The 17,924-nt window shown below is 54.4% G+C and overlaps 10 protein-coding genes across 10 annotated transcripts in view; 4 read left to right on the top strand and 6 right to left on the bottom strand.

Annotated features, from left to right (window-relative positions):
* Positions 1-29: 29 nt before the first annotated feature.
* BBK36DRAFT_1157719 (glutathione S-transferase) lies at positions 30-1,035 on the bottom strand (the record flags this gene model as incomplete). The annotated part of the gene is made up of 4 exons (XM_024894031.1): positions 30-355; positions 425-658; positions 748-910; positions 1,030-1,035. 4 exons carry the CDS (start codon positions 1,033-1,035, stop codon positions 30-32), a joined length of 729 nt encoding a protein of 242 aa, XP_024751361.1.
* A 988-nt stretch (positions 1,036-2,023) lies between these two features.
* On the top strand, positions 2,024-2,638 carry BBK36DRAFT_1114569 (hypothetical protein; the record flags this gene model as incomplete). The annotated part of the gene is made up of 3 exons (XM_024890047.1): positions 2,024-2,089; positions 2,237-2,347; positions 2,486-2,638. The coding sequence occupies 3 exons, from the start codon at positions 2,024-2,026 to the stop codon at positions 2,636-2,638; spliced, it is 330 nt and encodes a 109-aa protein (XP_024751360.1).
* A 308-nt stretch (positions 2,639-2,946) lies between these two features.
* Positions 2,947-4,364, bottom strand: BBK36DRAFT_1134811 (porphobilinogen synthase-like protein). Its single transcript, XM_024892429.1, has 2 exons — positions 3,940-4,364; positions 2,947-3,872 (listed from the first exon to the last, which is right to left on the bottom strand). The coding sequence occupies exons 1-2, from the start codon at positions 4,187-4,189 to the stop codon at positions 2,962-2,964; spliced, it is 1,161 nt and encodes a 386-aa protein (XP_024751359.1). The 5' UTR covers positions 4,190-4,364; the 3' UTR covers positions 2,947-2,961.
* A 1,074-nt stretch (positions 4,365-5,438) lies between these two features.
* BBK36DRAFT_1115234 (hypothetical protein) lies at positions 5,439-6,337 on the bottom strand (the record flags this gene model as incomplete). Its single annotated transcript, XM_024890110.1, has 2 exons — positions 5,439-6,233; positions 6,317-6,337. 2 exons carry the CDS (start codon positions 6,335-6,337, stop codon positions 5,439-5,441), a joined length of 816 nt encoding a protein of 271 aa, XP_024751358.1.
* Positions 6,338-6,890: 553 nt separating this feature from the next.
* BBK36DRAFT_1115029 (mitochondrial ribosomal protein YmL8) lies at positions 6,891-7,655 on the top strand (the record flags this gene model as incomplete). Its single annotated transcript, XM_024890091.1, has 2 exons — positions 6,891-7,106; positions 7,200-7,655. The coding sequence occupies 2 exons, from the start codon at positions 6,891-6,893 to the stop codon at positions 7,653-7,655; spliced, it is 672 nt and encodes a 223-aa protein (XP_024751357.1).
* Positions 7,656-7,962: 307 nt separating this feature from the next.
* Positions 7,963-10,003, bottom strand: BBK36DRAFT_1114111 (DUF1253-domain-containing protein; the record flags this gene model as incomplete). Its single annotated transcript, XM_024889988.1, has 2 exons — positions 7,963-9,265; positions 9,324-10,003. The coding sequence occupies 2 exons, from the start codon at positions 10,001-10,003 to the stop codon at positions 7,963-7,965; spliced, it is 1,983 nt and encodes a 660-aa protein (XP_024751356.1).
* Positions 10,004-10,567: 564 nt separating this feature from the next.
* Positions 10,568-12,226, top strand: BBK36DRAFT_1134809 (Mov34-domain-containing protein). Its single transcript, XM_024892428.1, has 2 exons — positions 10,568-10,868; positions 11,006-12,226. Exons 1-2 carry the CDS (start codon positions 10,761-10,763, stop codon positions 11,972-11,974), a joined length of 1,077 nt encoding a protein of 358 aa, XP_024751355.1. The 5' UTR covers positions 10,568-10,760; the 3' UTR covers positions 11,975-12,226.
* Positions 12,227-12,706: 480 nt separating this feature from the next.
* On the bottom strand, positions 12,707-13,392 carry BBK36DRAFT_1115209 (hypothetical protein; the record flags this gene model as incomplete). Its single annotated transcript, XM_024890109.1, has 2 exons — positions 12,707-12,991; positions 13,069-13,392. 2 exons carry the CDS (start codon positions 13,390-13,392, stop codon positions 12,707-12,709), a joined length of 609 nt encoding a protein of 202 aa, XP_024751354.1.
* A 2,014-nt stretch (positions 13,393-15,406) lies between these two features.
* Positions 15,407-16,562, top strand: BBK36DRAFT_1139545 (IF4E-domain-containing protein; the record flags this gene model as incomplete). The annotated part of the gene is made up of 3 exons (XM_024893314.1): positions 15,407-15,435; positions 15,502-16,311; positions 16,385-16,562. The coding sequence occupies 3 exons, from the start codon at positions 15,407-15,409 to the stop codon at positions 16,560-16,562; spliced, it is 1,017 nt and encodes a 338-aa protein (XP_024751353.1).
* An 808-nt stretch (positions 16,563-17,370) lies between these two features.
* BBK36DRAFT_1194697 (hypothetical protein) overlaps positions 17,371-17,924 on the bottom strand; it is a gene marked incomplete at both ends in the record, with an annotated part of 1,667 nt that continues 1,113 nt past the window's right edge. The window contains one exon of the mRNA XM_024896865.1: positions 17,371-17,841. Within this exon, the coding sequence (XP_024751352.1) occupies positions 17,371-17,841 (471 nt within the window). The remainder of the gene's footprint in view (positions 17,842-17,924) is intronic.

The raw sequence follows: 17,924 nt of genomic DNA, 5'->3' as shown, positions 1-17,924 counted from the left end.
CTATTACAAAAGACGGCACAGTTCTTCTCCTATTCAGCCCGTACGCGGAGCCCCGGATTTTCCTCGCTGTCGTACTTGCCCGCATCGACGCCTCTCTGCACCGGCGGCCGCGCTGCAATCCGGTCAATCCACTGCAGAAGATGGGGGAAACGGGGCCGCATGTCGCCCTCCTCCGAGAACCCCAGCGACAGGTACGCGCGAACATGAGGCCAGGTGCCCATATCGGCGATGCTGTACTTTCCTCTGCCGTGGCCAGCCAAGTATTGGCGAGAATGGCCGCTATGCTGTCCGCTGAGGTGCGCCTCTAGGACGGAGTATATGCGAAGCATGGCGGCTTGGAAGTATCGCGCTGCATCTATGATGGCCGTTGAGCCAAAGCTTCTCCATGCATGTTTCTGCCGTGAAAAGAGAATGATGCACTTACACGGTGCAGGCTCGGGAACTCCTTCCACGAAATGCCTAGTATGGCCTTGCACCGGGCCAGACGAGTGCCAAAAGAAGAGCCACTGAAGCGCCTGACTCCTTTCAGATGCGGATCCGAAGCCAAAGACGTTGCGCGGATCGTGATGTTCTTGCAGGTAGGTTAGGATTGCCGAGCTCTCGAAGATGGAGATTACGGAGCCGTCTTCAGCGACATCCAGGAGTACTGGGATCCGGCCTAGACGACGCCATTAGATGATGGTATGCGAATCACGAGACATGGCAGCCGGAGTCTGTCATGATAAGAAAGGGGCTTCGGAGCCTTACCATTAGGATTCAAGCGAAGGAACCAGCGCTTCTTCTGCTCGTCTGTTTCGAGGTCGATGAGGTGCGTGGCCCACGAGATGCCGTATATATCCTGGAGCTCCTCCAGTAGTATCTGTACCTTTTTGCCGTTTGTGGTGTTTTCTGTCAGTAGCTGGAGAGGGTGCTGTGTATCCTTGCGTTAGCATTCTGATCAAGCATACAGCTTATGATTCTCTTCTTTTGGAGAATTCCCCTTGCCTTGGAATCTTTGACTTGGGAGGGCGTATCTGCGGTATATTCCACCTCCATACTTGGAATCGCTGTCGTACACCCAAGAAGAATACCGTTCTCTACCGTTCTTTGTGCTACCTTGCCTCTATACAAGCAAGAAGTGCAACTATGGAAAGTACAGAAAGCCTGTCAATCACAATCTTAAGCTCTACGAGGAGTTGAACCGACCGTCTTGCGCCTTTTGCCGGTTGACTCATAAGCACGAATCCTCCACAAGAACAATGGTCTCCCGCGCTTCCCAAGTTGCTGACCGGATAAGGCACCTATGCAAAGTTACTACTACTTCTCTACCTATGCCTTTATACTTGTTGCTTGCACGGGTTTAAAGCTTCTTTTACCTGTTTACATGAAATCGCCATCCAAAACATCGTGAGCGCACAGTCGTCTCTGCATTAGTGTTGATACGCGATGCAGTTGCTTTCATCTCATCTCTTCCATAGCTGCTACCAAGGCTTATCTACCTACCTAATCTGGCCTCAACTCTGAGCAGCACACTTACGCATTTCGTCCCAATCCAATCAACTAAACCAATTCATATGAAGTCAGCCCCCCGTACAACAAACACTCAATAAAGCAAAAAGAAAGCAAGAAGCAAAAGCAGCGCATTCCACACGAACGCAACCCCCCGTTTGCCCAAAGCGGCATGAGGTATATACCGAACCAAGCTTTTGTCTTATACCGGCGCCGCGATCCTTCTTCTCCTTCTTAGTTGCTAAATCCCTTGTGTTGTCATCCTCGCATTTGACGACCTGTAATACATAGTTCCTTGAGAGTGGAGCGGAGTGTTTGGAATCTCCGTATGTATGTGAGAGGGGGGAGGTGCCTAAGTGCTTATATGGCAAATCTGGACAACTACTTCATTGATACTTTGGGGCCATCCCAAACGTTCTCCTTGATTTTGTCTACCGCCCCGACAATTGTACCTCGAACCGCCAACAATCTTCTCTTTTGCCCTTCTTTTCCAATTCCTTTCCTTCTTTCAATAAGTACATCGCAGCTGGCTAACATGGCCGTCACTCACGTCGTTCTCGTCGGCTTCAAGCCAGATGCCAAGGCCGAAGACATTGAAAAGGTGTGTTTTACTTCTACTTTACAGCATTCCCAAACTGCACACCACACCCACACCGTCATCAGTAGACATATACCAGAAGGGAGAAGAGCAAGAATAAGAACAAGGGAAAAAAAAAAAGAAGCTCATGAATACTCATCCCAAACACAGTTCAACTCAACCCTCATGGCCCTCAAAGACACCTGTCTCCACCCCACCTCCCAGAAGCCCTACATCAAGTCCCTGACCGGCGGAATCAACAAGTCCCAGGAGGGCCACAGCGTAAGTCCTTTTTTTCTTTTTTTCTGTTTCTCTTACCCATCAACCTAAAAGAAACACCAAGAGAACAGTCAAGTAAGGAGAGGGAAGCACAACACCGGGTGGAAAACATCGGCCAATGCTAATGACCGTTGGGGCTAGGATGGGCTTACTCACGGCTTCATCTTCGAGCTCGAGTCGGAGGAGGACAGGCTGTACTTCATCCACAAGGATCCTGCTCACTTGGCACTCTACGCCCTTGCTGCTTGTGTTGAGAAATTCACCCTGCTCTCCTTTGTGCCTGGCGTATTCTAGTTAGTATTTCGTAGGTATCCAAAGTTGAATGAGCGATATATCACCACATTATCTTATGCAACGTGAGCATCACATACCACAAGATGCATTCTTTTGTTTTAAGAGGAGATTGTATTATAAAAAACCATCAATAAACGTCATACCTCGCCCTTGTGCTAATAACCCATGCCTCGCTCTAAAGACGTATAAAGAGCAGTTCTAAAAGACAAATGCGTAAAAGTCGTCTCATCAAATCAACATGCCAACACACAAACGCCAGTTCTTTTCCCTTTTTGTTTTCCCATGCTAACCCGCAGTCTCCCTTTATTCTTCAAAATGATGCATTAGTTCTCCAGCCAATCGAGAAACTGGGGAGTAAAGTAGCTGATGACAATTGTGGCACCGGCTCGAAGAATGCTCTCGGTAGACTCGAAAGCCATGGCCTTGAGATCAAAGACTCCGGCTTTGGCAGCGGCGTGGATCATGGAGTACTCGCCGCTGACCTGGTACGCAGCAACTGGCATATCCTTGCCCAGCTCCTTGGCGTCACTTATAATGTCGAGGTACTGGCCAGCAGGCTTTACCATGATAATGTCGGCACCCTCGCTGATGTCGCGGACAATGGCTCGGCGAGCAAGGCCACGACCTCCAGGAGGGAGCTGATAGCATCGGCGATCACCAAATGCAGGAGCAGAGCCAGCTGCGTCCCGGAAAGGTCCGTACAGGCAGCCGGAGAACTTGGCAGAGTACGACATGAGCAACGTCTTGTGCGCAATGCCCTCCTCGATCAGCTTCAGCTTGATAGCACGGATGCGGCCATCGTTCATGTCGGAGGGAGCTACGCAATGGGCTCCGGCCTTTGCATAGGCGATGGCAACATCAGAGATGCGATCGACGGACATCTGGTTGTTCAGGCTGCTGTCTTCGCGGAGGATGCCGCAGTGTCCGTGAGAGGTATATTCGCAGAGGCAGACATCGGCGCAGATGAAGATCTGGGGGAAGCGGCGGCGAATGAGCTGGATAGCCTGGATGACGGGGCCCTCGGGATCATCGGCTGCGCTGCCCAGAGCGTCCTTTGTGCCAGGCTTCTGGGGCACGCCAAACAGCATGACGGATCGCAGGCCCTTGTGCACGAGAGGCTCGAGGAAGCCGACCAGTCTGCTGAGGGAGATTTGGTATTGACCGGGGAGGGAAGCCACGTGGATCATGTCATCCTCGCCATCAGTAACGAAGATGGGGTAGATGAGCATCGACTGGAGGGCAAAGCGGGTTAGTATGAGACACCGGCAGCGCATCAATTCAGCAAGAACCTCGTCTCACCTTGGTCAGTTGGCGCTCAGACTGCCATGATCGAGCGAGGGGGTGGAAGTAGCCACCGTGAAGCTGGCTGCCGATATCGCCCGAGATGCTGACGCTGGTGGCCGCAGTGCTGGCGTATCCAGACATGGTGCGCGAGATGTGGGAGGCCCGGTCGTCGAAGGTGGAGGTTGAAACGGAGGGCGCAGGGCCAGGCCGGCGAGCGCTGTTAGCATCGCGAAGGCTGAGCTCCTGGACGAGACTGGAGAAGGACATGTTGAGCTGGTCAATTGCGCTCGGGCGTGGCTCTGGACGAGTTGTCGTGAGGAGGGTCGGTGGGACCGGAGAGAGGCGGATGGTGACACGGCGAGAAGACGCCTTCCGATGGTGTGCGCAGAATAGAGAAGAGAAATCGGGAATAAGTCACCGGCAGCGCCAAAGGCAGAGAAAAACAGACCAACACGCGAGACAAAGGATATCGAGGGCGAGAAGAAGAAGAGACGAGTTTGAGAAGAGGGAAGTAGAAGTAGAAGAAGAAGAAGAGAGGCGATGGCGAAAACCGGGGGACGTTGGCACTTGCCCGCCGCCGTCAGATTTTTTGTCGTGTGCGCTGAGACGGCTCCGCGGAGGCAGGAACTGCAGTCGGTTGCAACTGCCTCGGATGGCGCTGCATGTCGCTGCCGACGCCGCACAGGTGACCAATCAGAGGCGGCCGTTTTCCAATAATGCGCTAGATTTTAGCGGTCGTTGGCGGTTGCCAGACATGGAATGCTGCGCTGCTGCAGGCGTATTCTGGGCGTACCTGCTTATTCCAGGCGGCTGGCTGACGGTGGAAGGAACTGGCCTATTTGATGCACGGATGCACGACGGGAGTTTCGGCGCAATTGATTGATCCATGGACTCGATATATGATCCGATGAGGGCTATAATGGTCAATCCTCTGAGAGTACCATCAAATATTTACACCAAGTGAATTCAACTTCTCCAGCCTCAAACATGATACATCCTGCAATCCCTCAATGCCACCCGCCAAAACGACTAGGACTCGTAGCGTGTTGCACCATCCGGCAAGGCTCGTACGAGTGCGAGTACGAGGCAAAGCCGCAGCCCCGGCCCGGACGACACCCGGCATTTGCTCGGAGTGCTCCAGATATCGAGGCACATGTAGCACCTCGATCAAGTGCTCACTCCAGCTGGTGCTTCTGCGCAGGGAGCGGCACAACTCTTGCCGCACGTCCGTTTCGGGCTATTTCAAGCTGCTGATGTCATATTCCGTCTTAGCATTTCGTTAAATCGTTGATCTGGTTCTGATTGAAGGTCCCACCAGCAACTGTACAGCTTCAGTGTCGCAGCCAAATAACTCAGTAGTACTAGTACAGTGTATTGTCTATCTCGCCATACATGAAGGTATCGATGCTCCCGACCTCATCAAGTGTTCTACCGTGAGACCTTGCTACAAAACGCCTTTTTTTTTCTGTTCCCCTTATGTCGCTGTGTAACTCTCCCGCCTCTCTTTCAAGCTCTCTTACAGTCCTCGCAGGATGGTGTTGTCTCGCTTATCCATCGGGATATATCTCTCCTGGAGAATCTCCGCCGGTGTCCGCGTGTCTTGGGACCTCTGGTATCGTTGATTCAGGGCCTTTTGAACAGGGTCCAGCTGTGACTTGACTGTGTTACCCGTCATCTCTGCCACCTGCTCACCCGCCAGGCCAACGGCATTCTTCGCCTTGTCCACGATCTCCTTTGCCTTCTCCCGGCCCTTGTCCACGGTTGCGCTCACAATCTCCTTGGCCTCGGCGGCCGTCTCCTCCATGGCTTTCCTCGTTCTTAGTCTTGCATCCAGAGCCCGGTTCTCCGCGGTCATCTCAAGAGCATCGACTGTTTCCTTGGCCTGGCTGAACGCGCCTCTCGTAGCAGCAGCAATCTCGCCTCCAGCCTTGGCCTGCGTCCTCTTGACCGGCTCCAGAGCGCGCCTGGCCCTCTCCACTTCCTCCACGGACCGGCCTGTCGCCTTGGCCCAAAGGTACGCGGCCCTGGCCTCCATGCTCTCCCGCACCTCGTCCCAGTCCGTGTGCTGCACCCAGCGTACGGCATTTTCAATCTCCGAGTTCCATCGTTGCTTAATGACCTCGACGGCAGCTTCTCGCTGGGCAGCGGCGACTTCGGACCGTGTCGGGGGGAGCGGCTGAGGGACGGGGTCGAGGAGGTGCTGGATCATGAGCGTCTGCGTGCGCAGCGATTGGCTCTGGGCCTCGCGGCTGCGCTGGTGGGCGAGGACGGAGAGATATGCCAGTGACAGGGTGAGCGTCACGCCGCCGGTCTACCGTAGAGCATGTAAGCATTGTGCTGGTGAAAGCGGACGTGGCATGGAGATGAATAATCGGATGCAAGGAGCAGACTTACGAAGCCGGTTGCGAAGCCCATGGTGTCGCTAGAGAGGCGATGCGAATGGAATGGATTCGATGAAGAGAGAAGAGAGAGAGATTATTTCAACAAGTGCGGCTTCGTGTAATTGTATGCCCCTATGCGCGGCTTCTCATGGTGCAATTGAGCTCCGCAGCTGCCTCAAAATGCAAATTTGCGATTATTTCAGGCCAAACAGCAGGTGTTTTGTTGCCTGCGCCGCGAGTTTGACACGGGAAAAGAGTGACGATGTTGGAGCTGTTGGAGTTGATTTTGACGTAGCTGCTCAGCCGATGGCTCGAAAACGGGGCCCGAGATTCGCCGCCCGCCAAAAATTTCAAGTACAAACTACAAAAAAAATTACGGCCAACCAGACGGCAGCCCACCATCCAAAAGGCCCGGAGCCGTGAGAAACGCTCATTCTCGGCTTCACAACAGCGACCGGCCCCCCAAAAATCTATATCGACGAAAGACGAGAGGAAAATACCCCGTGAACAATTGAATCCTCCCGCCCTTCGCATCTCCCCATCCGACAGCACTCCGTCGCAGAGGCAGCTCCTCCAACTGGCCGCAAATGGCTGGTGGCACCGTCAAGTACCGGCATCTGAGCCGCAACTCCTCCGCCAGACAGGCGCTGCTGCGAGGCCTCGTCACGCAGCTCGTCCAGTATGAGCACATCCAGACCACATACGCAAAGGCCAAGGAGACGCAGCGCCTGGCCGACAAGTTGATTACGCTGGCCAAGAGGAACAATGAGCCGTGCAGGAGGTCGGCGCAGGGCATTCTATACGTCAGTGTTGGACCAGCATGATTTCCCAAAAAAAGAAGTCCGAATCTGCTCCTTCTTGGTTCCAGTTATACTGATGTTCAAGAGTTCGCTTAGACCCCGAATCTGCTTCTTCCGAAACTCTTTGGCGAACTGCGCAACCGCTATCTCACGCGCGAGGGAGGCTACACCCGCGTCGTCCGCACCGAGCCCAAAAACACATACGACCAGGGCGAGAGCGCCATCCTCGAGTTTGTTGACGGGAAGAAGGACTCCCGGTTCATGATGACGGCCAAGACGCTGGCGCGAGACCGGCTGCTGGGGCGGCCGTCGACGCCCGTGACGCTGCAGAACGTCAAAAAGGTGACCAAGTTCCGCGACGAGAAGGAGCTGGAGGATATGGTGCAGCGGTTCATGATCCTTAGCACCGAGGGCGAGGGCGCGGCGGGCGAGACGGCGCAGAGCGCGGAGTCGGCCAAGTTGGCGGAGAAGGAGGGTGCTGCGGCGGATGTTATGGCCGAGGGGATTGTGCCTGAGAGTGTGAGGTCGTCGGGGCAGCGGGCAAAGAGGTGAGCGGCGTTGGTTATGGGTAAGGGATGGCCTGTGATCATGGCATGAAGAAAGAAAGGAAAAGAAGCAGGGGCCTAGAGATGCGGCATATCATTCTTGAAGGATGGACGCATCATGTACAACTAACGTACTATATGTACATTTATATATCTACAAAAGCAAACGACAGCCCGTGTGCCTCAGGGTATTCAAGGCTGGGAGGTCGCCATCACGAACTGTCAGCCTCAGGTGCAACAAAGTCGATCTGCTCACTATCATGTTATGCTGGTCATTTCCACTCTATCCTCTGCGCCAAACACATGCAAGTTATTTACACGAAATCAAAGGTATCACCACGGTCCTGAATCATCTTTCCCACCCTCTTCGACCCAGCAATTCTCTCCAACTTCATCACATCGTACTTTGAGAAGATGGCCCGCACCGTTCCCTGCCCAGGCTCAATCTTCATGTCTCTCTCGCTCTTGGCCAGGTACCCACCTGCAACCTCCTTGTAGAAGATGGGGTTGTCCGGCAGCCCGTAAAAGATGACCCTGTGCACGCCACTGAACTGATACCGTCGGAAGTGGTGAGCTCTCTCTGTGTACAGCAAGATCTTGTGTCGGCCAGTCAGGAAGTGAGATCGCGCGCGAGATGCTTCTCGAATTTCGGTGTATTCGGATATGACTCCAAATGTGATGTTGCTCACTTCATCGGCAGTGGCGAAATAGTTCCTCACGCGGACGAAGTCGAGGTAAGAAGGGATGAAGATTAAAGTTCCGCTTGAGTCTTTGGATCGCTTCACCAGGGAGGGGATGATGGCAGACTTGAAGTAGTCAAACCTGGCCTCGGGATCCTTCTCCACAGAACTCGACTGGAACCGGGAAAATGTCTGCTTGACCTTGACGCCTAGCTGTCCGATCACGCCGGGGTATTCTGGCTGCAGCCGGATCCTGCCGGCCCAGTTATGGCAGTACAGCCTCTGGATTTCCGCCAACTCAGGGGTATTGAAGGACGATAAGATGACCGTCTGTCGGAAGTACTTGGCCCAGTCTTCCAGATACCAGTTGCGAACTCGGCTGAAGTCGCAGTCGTGGGCGTCTTTTGGTTGAAGGTTGAGGTGCTCGAAGATGTATTCGACGTGTTCCCAGTTCTGCATCAGGAGGGCATCCGCTTGGTCCACGATGACCATCTCAATGGAGCTGAGAAAATCAAAATCGGGCTTCTTCTTCTCTTCCTCGGATCCTATAGCCATGCGAAGACCCAGAGGACTGGCAAAGAGGATATCGGAAGTGTAAAACTGCGCAAAGTATTTGATCGTCTTGCGCGTAAACTTGACGCCGAGGCGGAACATGTCATCGTCGTTGCCCCCAAAGAGGTCTTTGAAGTCGGCAGGTCGATCCGCGCTGAATGCCTCGTCGCTCTCGACATAAGACTCGTTGAACCGCTTGAAGTTCTCCTGCTGGTCGGGTTCTACCAGATCTTGAATAACCTTCATCATCTTGGCGCAGGAGTTTCGAGTTGGTAAGAGGAAGAGGACCTTGGGCCTCGTGAAGCCCTGGTCCCGGAGCTCAAGTTCCGCATCGTCACCAGCCTTTGAAAGCTTGTAGCTGTTGTTGATCACCCTGTCTCGAGTCCTGAGGTAGAGTTAGCATCCATGTCTCTGAAGGTGAAGCTAGGTGGATCGATACTCACTTGAATACGTGATTGAGCGCATGCAGGCAAACGGCCTGTCGCATTTTATGGGAGTTGTCCACGGTCCGATCGCAAAACAGAATATCCTTGTAGTTGAACAACAAGGGCAAGAACGTCTTTTGTGCCGCATCAAGATCCCCCATCTTCTGCTTCGCCGGTTCGCGCAATTTCTGCTTCAGCTTCAACCCTCCGAGACCCGATATTGGCTGCGGCACTGAACCACTGCTATCGGTGGCGGGAGAAGTGATGACTGCTCTCCATGAGTGTATCATGGCTTTACTCGTAGTCCACACTCCATTCTTCGCCGCGACAACGGCTTGCGAGCTGACTTGTGGATCTGGATTGGCAAAGTGCGCATCAAACGGGTCCGTAGCGTCAATCTCGTCGTCTGAGTCGTTGCCCGGGTCCTCTTCAAGGTTCGCTGCGGCATCCTCTCCCTCCTCCTCCTCCTCATCAGCCTCGTCAATGTCTTCCCGCTTAGAATCGGATTCTTCCGCATCTTCTGGCTGCTGTACCGCGGGACTTGGACTTCGGTTGGAGGGTCCGTCGTGTGCAATCTTCCTTCTCTTGGCACTTGGTGCGCTTGTATCGTTGGCTTGGAACTTTTGCAACAGCGCCATGTATGGACGTGCTGGGGCTTCCTGTTCGTCGTCGTCGTCTGACGCTACGTTCTGGAGCATTTCGTCTTCCGCATCCGAGCCATCAGATCCAGATCCGTTCTCCCTATATAGCACACGAGTCGTCAGTCACAGGCGTAAGCAGACCAATAGAGGGCCTAGAATTATTGCCTACTCTTCTTCTTCACCGGCTTCAGCCAGGCGAGCATTGTCGAATCTCCTGTCCGGACCCCATCGACTAAACTGCTTGCCTCGACCTCTGCCGCCTCTGCTTCCGCCTCTGCTTCCACCTCTGTTTCCGCCTCTGCCTCTTGAGCCGCGGCCCCTGTGGCTTCCACCTCGTCTAGGTATCGGGCCTGCCATTGCGCTTGGTTTAATACGAGTGAAACTGGCTGCAAATAAAGTCAATTACGAGACCGGCAAGGAAACAAGCTTCCACGCCCAGACAAGCCGGGAAAAAAGTTCGAATAGAAGTGTCAGCCTTGCATGAATATATGGGTCCATCTCACCAGCCACACCATGGTGGGGTGAGCTACGTGCTTGCGCCACGCAGCCTCGTCGCAAGTGCTGCTTGCACCCATTTTAGTGCGCACAACCCCAGCGGCCGCCCGCCAAAGTCTGCAAATCACAAAATCGGCGAAATTGGAGACCATCGCGAAGAAAAAAAGCGTGAGCCGAACCATTTTTCGAGAGCAGCCGGCGCCACTCGTTTTTTTCTCTCTCCCCTTCCCACCCCCCACTTCTTCGACCTTGTCATAACGCATCGCAAGGGAGAAAAGCTCGACAATCCTCCTCGTTGTCGATTCTCCTCTCGCCCAGCATGGCTGCCGCTACCGAACGGTTTTTACACCTCGCTCGCCCGCTGGCTCACACGAATATCGGGCTCCAGACGAACATTGCCCCGCTCACTGTCCAGATCCAGCCTCAGGTATAGACCACCTTGTCACGCACGATATGGCCCCCTTCAGCTGCCCCCGATATAGAGATGAGGAGGGATGCAGGGAGAAATCTCAGACAGAGAAGAGGGGAAACGAAGCAGAGTTCGTTGGGCTGATGCGTCACTAGGCTGTCCTCTCCATCCTCGATCATGCCGTTCGACGAGATGTCCGTGAGAACTCCCAGTCCACCCGGGTCATCGGCGCCCTGGTAGGCACCCGCTCCGAAGATGGCACAGAGGTCGAGGTCCGCCAGTGCTTCGCCATCCCCCACACCGAGGAGGAGGACCAGGTCGAGGTCGACGTCGAATACCAGAAGAACATGCTCGCCCTGGTCCTCAAGGCCTCCCCCCGCGAGTCCCTGCTCGGCTGGTACACCACCTCCCACGAGCTCAACAGCTTCAGCGCCTTGATCCAGAACTTCTTCGCCGCTCCGGACACCGGCACCTTCCCTCACCCCGCCATCCACCTCACCATCTCCACAGAGCCCGGCAAGGATATTGAGACGAGATGCTACATCAGCGCCCCTGTGGCCGTCAATGCCGAGCGAGCCGCCGAGAGCTGCCTTTTCATCCAGGTCCCCCATAAGATGCTGTACGGAGATGCCGAGAAGAGTGCCCTCGAGGCCGTCGCCAGCGCCCGCGACGTCGAGTCACGGACTGCGCCCTTGGTATCGGACATTGAGAGCCTGGGCCGATCCATCGAGCAGACCATTGGCCTTCTGGACCGTGTCAGCGAGTGGGTCAACGGCGTACTGGACGAGGACGTCGAGCCCAACAATGCCCTGGCGCAGTATCTCATGAGCGCCCTATCTCTGGCGCCCAAGGTCGACGCTTCTCAGATCGAGCACGACTTCAACAACCACATCCAGGACGTTCTCATGGTCAGCTACCTGGCCAACACCATCCGAACGCAGATCGACCTCTCTCAGCGACTGGCTGTAGCCAACCTGGTCAGCGGCGAGAAGGAGGAGGGCAAGAATGACGGCGAAAAGGGCGGCCGAGGCGGCGGCAAGCGTGGCGGACGCGGCGGCGGCAGGGGTGGTGGTCAACAAAGAGAGCCTCGAGAGCCTCGCGAGCCTCGAGAGCCCACCGAGTAAACCAAGAAGAATTGCATCGGAAAGGGTAATTAGCAGCTACAACGATCGTCTTTGGGCTTAATTTGTTTTTTTCCCTTTCCATCCCGGCAACTAAGCCCCCCCAAAGCAGAAAAGACCCTACAAGAGGAAGGGAAAAGAGGAATTTTGGAAGTGGAAAACAAAAAAAGGAACGCGCCTGAGGCGTCTTTGGATGAACGGGGTGGGAGAGGGAGAGGGACTGGGCATGTATCGTGTCGGTGTTCCAGCAATACACAGACGCACGAGCACAGTATCATCACGGCGTTGTGGTATGCCAAACATGATTTTGGCACTTGAGATATTAGATATGAACTTTGATTCGTCACGCAGCTTCTTTCTGATTTGGCCTTATAATTGCTCCTCGGGCGTGATTTAAGGCAACGACGGAGAGCAAGATTATTGCTCGGGCGAGCTCACACACCAAAGGAACGGCGTATACCAGAGCAACGCATTCTCACTTCAATGAGCAATTCGTGCTGGACTTTACCTTGTCCAATTTTCCCTGTATATCACCCTTACTTGCCACAACAGACAGGCCCTCCGAGTACCAGGTCGATTAGCCCCCTTATGCCAAGCAATATTCTCCATAGTATCGCTATTAATGGTATGCCCCAACTCCATGCGCCCGTAGGAAAAGCAAACAATTCGATGCAATGTACATTTCCATTAGCCTCCTCTTCCCTTTGCCGTTTCTCCCTCCTCCAGCCCACCACCTCATGCGAAGGACACCCTCTTCTTGGACGCCTTGGTGGCTTTCGAGCCCGTCTGCGATATGCTCTTCAGGTTGTCGCCACCATCGCTGTCGTTCCTTCTCTTGCGCTTCTTCCGCAGAGACTCCTTGGTGTCCTCGAGCTTTGCCTTCTTTTCGGCCGACTTCTTCTCGGCTTCGATTCTTCTGGCTTCACGAATTTCCTCCATTTGCCGGGCCTTGATCATCTTCGATTCGATGTGGCCTTCCTTTTCAGCTTGAACGAGGGACAAAATCGTCGTCATGCTCTCCTGAACAATCACCATTCACATTAGCAATCAATTCTTCACCCCCCTTCACAAGAACGCCCAGAGGCGAGGCGACTTACCTTGTCGTCCACAAACACCTTGCCCTTCTTCTTGCCCTTGGGCTTCTCGACGCCCACGGGCGTAATCATGTTGAGCGTCGGGATCCCCAGCTCTTCCGCCGTGTACGTCTTCTTCTTGGGCCTCTTCATCAGCAGCGCGCGGTTCTTCTCCTTGACCTGCTGCGACACGACGGGGCCCTTTGGCTTGTTGGACTTGGACTTGGACTTGGAGACGCCATCGGTGGAGGAGCGCTTGGGGCCGCCTTTTCCGGAGGCGCCGCCTGTGCTGCCGCTCTTGGAGCCTGCGTGCTTGTTCTTGATTGTCCGTGTCTTGTTGGGAGCCATTGTGGGAGCTTTTCAATGTTGTTGTTTTGCGAAGTTGGGGAATTCGCTGGTTTGATTGATTAGCTGAGGGACTCGAGCCGAATGTTAGCTGTTGCGCAGCAGAAATTTTTGGGCTTATCGGTTGTTATCGGTCGCATTGAGGGGCGATAAGGAAAATACTAGTTAGATAAGCATCTGGTAGCACAGCTCGGAAAAGGAACGACGACTCTTTGTTAGTGGGGGTTTTTCTTTGGTGGTATTGGATGAAAGTCGTGCGTCTTCTAGAATCCAAAGCCGCGGTATTGGATGAAAATGATTGGCTTGGTGTTCGACACTGCATTGAAAGTCTGGTGTAACGCGAGCTGTCACTGGGGGGGTTGGGTCTTGCTCTTTGTTTTGTTTGGGACTGTTTACGGTGGCGACGCCCGTGTTAGTCCATAGTGGAAGGCCTGGACTTGGATTGGGCGTATGAAGAGCATCAAGTCTTGCCTGGCATGAGAGATGCATCAGTTGCTAACGACTGCATGATGAGGCTCTCTTGCGTTCTTTACTAATCACCTGGATGTGACGGCAGCTCTGGGCTGGATCGTTGCCAAGGAGCGACACTCGCGTGCTTCCAGTGTAATACAACAGGGCAATGGAACGGGTCGAGGGAACATGTTGGATAGAGCGACCAACGCTGTATGCGAGACATGATCTGCGTGTATGCACTCGTACCACAGACACTTCAAACCCAGGCCAGACCGTCACCCAATCGACAGCCAGGAAGGCTGCTGCAGTAGTCAACAAAAATCCCGGCAGACGAGGTATGGAGGCTGAGACATTGATGCTGCACTTATACCACCTTACTATGCCTCGAACTCCCTAGCCTGCGGGATCTACGCATTGTTATGTAGCATCTCCACGGAAGTCAAAGCCAACATTGGCCAAGACATGCTCCCGAATATTCCCAACAGCCCGGACCTGAATGCCTCGGCGAGGCCCTATCAGGCCCAATGGGCAGCCATCGGATGAGTGCTCCTCACTCTGAGGTTCAACTCTATAACCGTCAGACCAACGAACGGGAAGGGCCTCCGAAGATACGTGTACCTCGGATATGACAGGATTAGTATACAGATTCAAACAATCTTCAAACACGCGTACTCGGTTTCCCTGACGCCCTTGGCTATACGCGGGTGTGTCAGTGTAGATATATGGATGGATCAGTGCTCTCTTACTATTCCGCTCTCGTATCAGCAGAGCTTGAAGTTGAATTCATGTTGCGTTTGACCCATACATATCCATGTCATAACACTCAACTGCCCGCACGCCTTCTGACAGAAAATTCTACAGGCGTCTGACGCGCTGTCGGTTCCGGCTGCAGAGGCCTGAAGGTGGATATTCAGGCGGCCTTCCAGAATGGCCGGCCTCCCCCAAATGCCTCCCCCAAGAGCCCCAGGGAGGGCTTCGATCAGACGCCGCTAACCGTAACCCGTAACCGCTCGTTTGGTACGGCCGGCAATGTACCTGCTAGCAAGTCGTAAATTTCACCAACTGGTGTCGATGTCACGCAGAATTCTTCCACCTCAAGCACCCCAACCGTCCACAACGTCAACTTCATAATTCGCCCCGACCGCCGACCACCAGCTTCTTCGACACATCGCGCACCATCCGCCCTCACCTGCCAGCTACCTGCATTCCGTACTCTTTCTGTCTCGAGTCGAATATCATCGCCGTCCCGCGACCGCCGCTTCGAAACCCCTCCATCGCCGTTTCTCATCGCCATCTTTTTCCTTGGGCCCTCTCCTCCTCTCGCTCCCTCCCGCCTCGCACACTTACAATTTTTCCCTTCCTCTCTTGTCTCCTCCCCACGTTCCGAGAAGCGCGCATCGAACAGAATAGCATCCTCACCAACGACGCCGACGCATTCAGCAAACACACGCCCTCCGATCTCCGTCCGACCCTCGAAAATCCTTTCCCGAGCGAGGCGTCCCTCTACTCCCCGCATCCCAAGCACCGAGCAACCACCAAGACGCAACCCCCGAAACAAGGCTTAATGGAGAATCTATGGACTCGCCGAACCAAGTATGACTTGCTCCCATGCGTCGCCTCTATAGCGCAACCTCGTGTGACTGACTTTCCGTTGCCTAGCTCGTCGAAGCTCTCCCTCACTACGCCTTCCAATGGGGCAAGCGGCTTGGGGGGAGGTGATCCCGGCTCCCGCAGTGCCACGGTCAAGTCGTCGCATGGCAAATCGAATCCCTTCAACAGCACCCCCGGGAGCGCGCTGATGTCTCCGACGGGGGGAGCGTCTAGCGCCTTTGGTCTGGGGTCGGGGGCTTTCGCATCCTTTGGCTCGTTTGGGTCTGCCAAAACACCAAAGTCGGGCGGGAACCCCTTTGAGACCGCCATGGGCTCCGCCGTCGCCAAGCAGACCGCTTCCAAGGACGCGGCGAAGCCCGTAGCCAGACCGCCCAACATGGCGCCCATTTCCGAGTCCAAGGCCACGGGGCCGCCGCCCGGAGCCGCCCAGAGACACCTGCTGAAAGACGCATGGTCGTTCTGGTACAGACCCCCGATCTCGAAGGCGCACGGCTTCATCGAATACGAGAATACACTGCACGGCATCGCTACGGTGCGGTCGGCGGAGGAGTTTTGGCAGGTCTATTCCCACCTCAAGCGGCCGTCAAGCCTGCCCGTCGTGTCCGACTACCACCTGTTCAAGAAGGACATTCGGCCAATATGGGAGGATGAGGTCAATCGGAAGGGGGGCAAGTGGGTTGTTCGCCTCAAGAAGGGCGTAGCGGATCGGTACTGGGAGGACCTGCTGCTTTCTCTGATTGGCGATCAGTTCGGCGATGCCGGAGAGGACGTGTGTGGTGCCGTCCTGAGCATGCGCAACGGCGAGGATATCTTGAGCATCTGGACCCGAACTGACGGCGGTCGCGTGCTCAAGATTCGGTATGTCTTAGCCTCAATCCTGAATCACTGCTTTGACCTATCTAGCCGACTAACTTGTCGTTTGCCACCTTAGCGAAATTATGAAGCAGGTCCTCAACTTCCCGGCCAACACCCGCCTCGAGTTCAAGTCGCACGATTCCAGCATCCAGCAACGAACCGCAATCGACGAACAACGCCGTGAAAAGGCCAGTCAACACCACAACGAGAAGCGTCACACAACCAATGTTTCGAAGCAGCAGAACTACGAATAATCAAGGGGGACAAAGTTGGAATCATCAAGGTCCGCACAAGCCTTGTCCTCTTACCGCCATAATGTGCCCCTGTTTCGTCCTCGTTTATCAGCTATGATGGAAGTTTTTCCTCCCATTTCCCCCTTGTACACTACCGGGCAAGAGCGCTTGGGTATGTTTGCAGAACCCGTGGTTTTGTCCTTTCAGTTTTCGTCCTCAAGTTTTTTGGAGTTTCTGTCTTTTTATCTGATGTTCCGTAAGTTCCTCTGGTTCTTCCAGTCTATTTCTTTGGTTGGACGGTTGCGGACTAGGTAGTTTCTCGTTGCGGACGAGTGCCTGGACGCGGATGTTGGGGAAAAAATTCTTACTTGGGATGTACAACTGGGAGACAAACTGATCTATTATTATTTTTCCCCTCTTTTTCTTTTGCTCGACCTGGAATATGGTGGGCGGAAAGGGGGAGGGGACGGGTTTCGCGATTTCATTGTTACTTCATGTTACGTGGATAATGTATTATAGCTTGATGGTTTGTTAACGGCAAAGGCACATTCTGGCGGCGGAAGGGGTGCCTAACGAAACAGAAAAAAAATAATAAAAAGCACAAAAAAAATAGAGACAAGAAGGGCAATAAAATGAGGATGGCTGCTCTTGCGCCTGGCTTATGTTGAGCCCGCGAGTATGTCATTTCCTGTTGAAATCAACCGCTCTCGCGCCTTGGGGGCTACTCCCTCTCTCTCTCTCCGAGTTTGATATACGACGCCCAGCATTCTATGGGCGGGATTATATGGTGTGGTGTTATACATTGTACATATTCTATCCCTTGTCTAACCTATGCTGCCCCCTTTCCCTTGCCAGCTTTGCTGCTGCCGGGCACTCTTCTCCTCTCCCAGATCTGCAGATACGTCTCGCCGAGGTAGAGCAGCTCGCTCTGCACCTTGTCGACAAACAGGTCCTGGCAGACGACCCACTCGTCGGTGGCCTTGTTCTTGAGCTGGACCTTCCACGTCTTCTTCTCCTCGCCGCTGTCCGCGACGTCGTCCCTCTTGCGGACCGCCTCGTGGGGAGCCGCGGGGAGAAGGTCCTGCTCGACCTCTCCTTGTAGTAGGGCGTCCACGGGGACTCGTGGTAGGAGTCGTTCATGCTGCCGTTCGCGCGCGTCCTCGTGGTGCGCGTCGCGTTCGCGATGGCGGACGACGTGGGCGACGGCGGGAAGGAGTACGAGGTACAGTTCGCGAAGAGCGTCTTGTTCAAGCAGCGGCTCGCGTTGGGCTGGTAACAGTGGAAACTGCGGTCCTTGGAGCTGCAGAGCGGGATGCAGCTCGGGTTGGGGTCGCTCACCGGGCAGCCGCTCGGCTATACCATGCTGGAGCAGCGGTTGCAGCA

Source organism: Trichoderma citrinoviride (genome assembly GCF_003025115.1).
Source record: "Trichoderma citrinoviride strain TUCIM 6016 unplaced genomic scaffold BBK36scaffold_4, whole genome shotgun sequence".
Taxonomy (NCBI): domain Eukaryota; kingdom Fungi; phylum Ascomycota; class Sordariomycetes; order Hypocreales; family Hypocreaceae; genus Trichoderma; species Trichoderma citrinoviride.
This window is presented reverse-complemented; position numbering and strand designations above follow the sequence as displayed.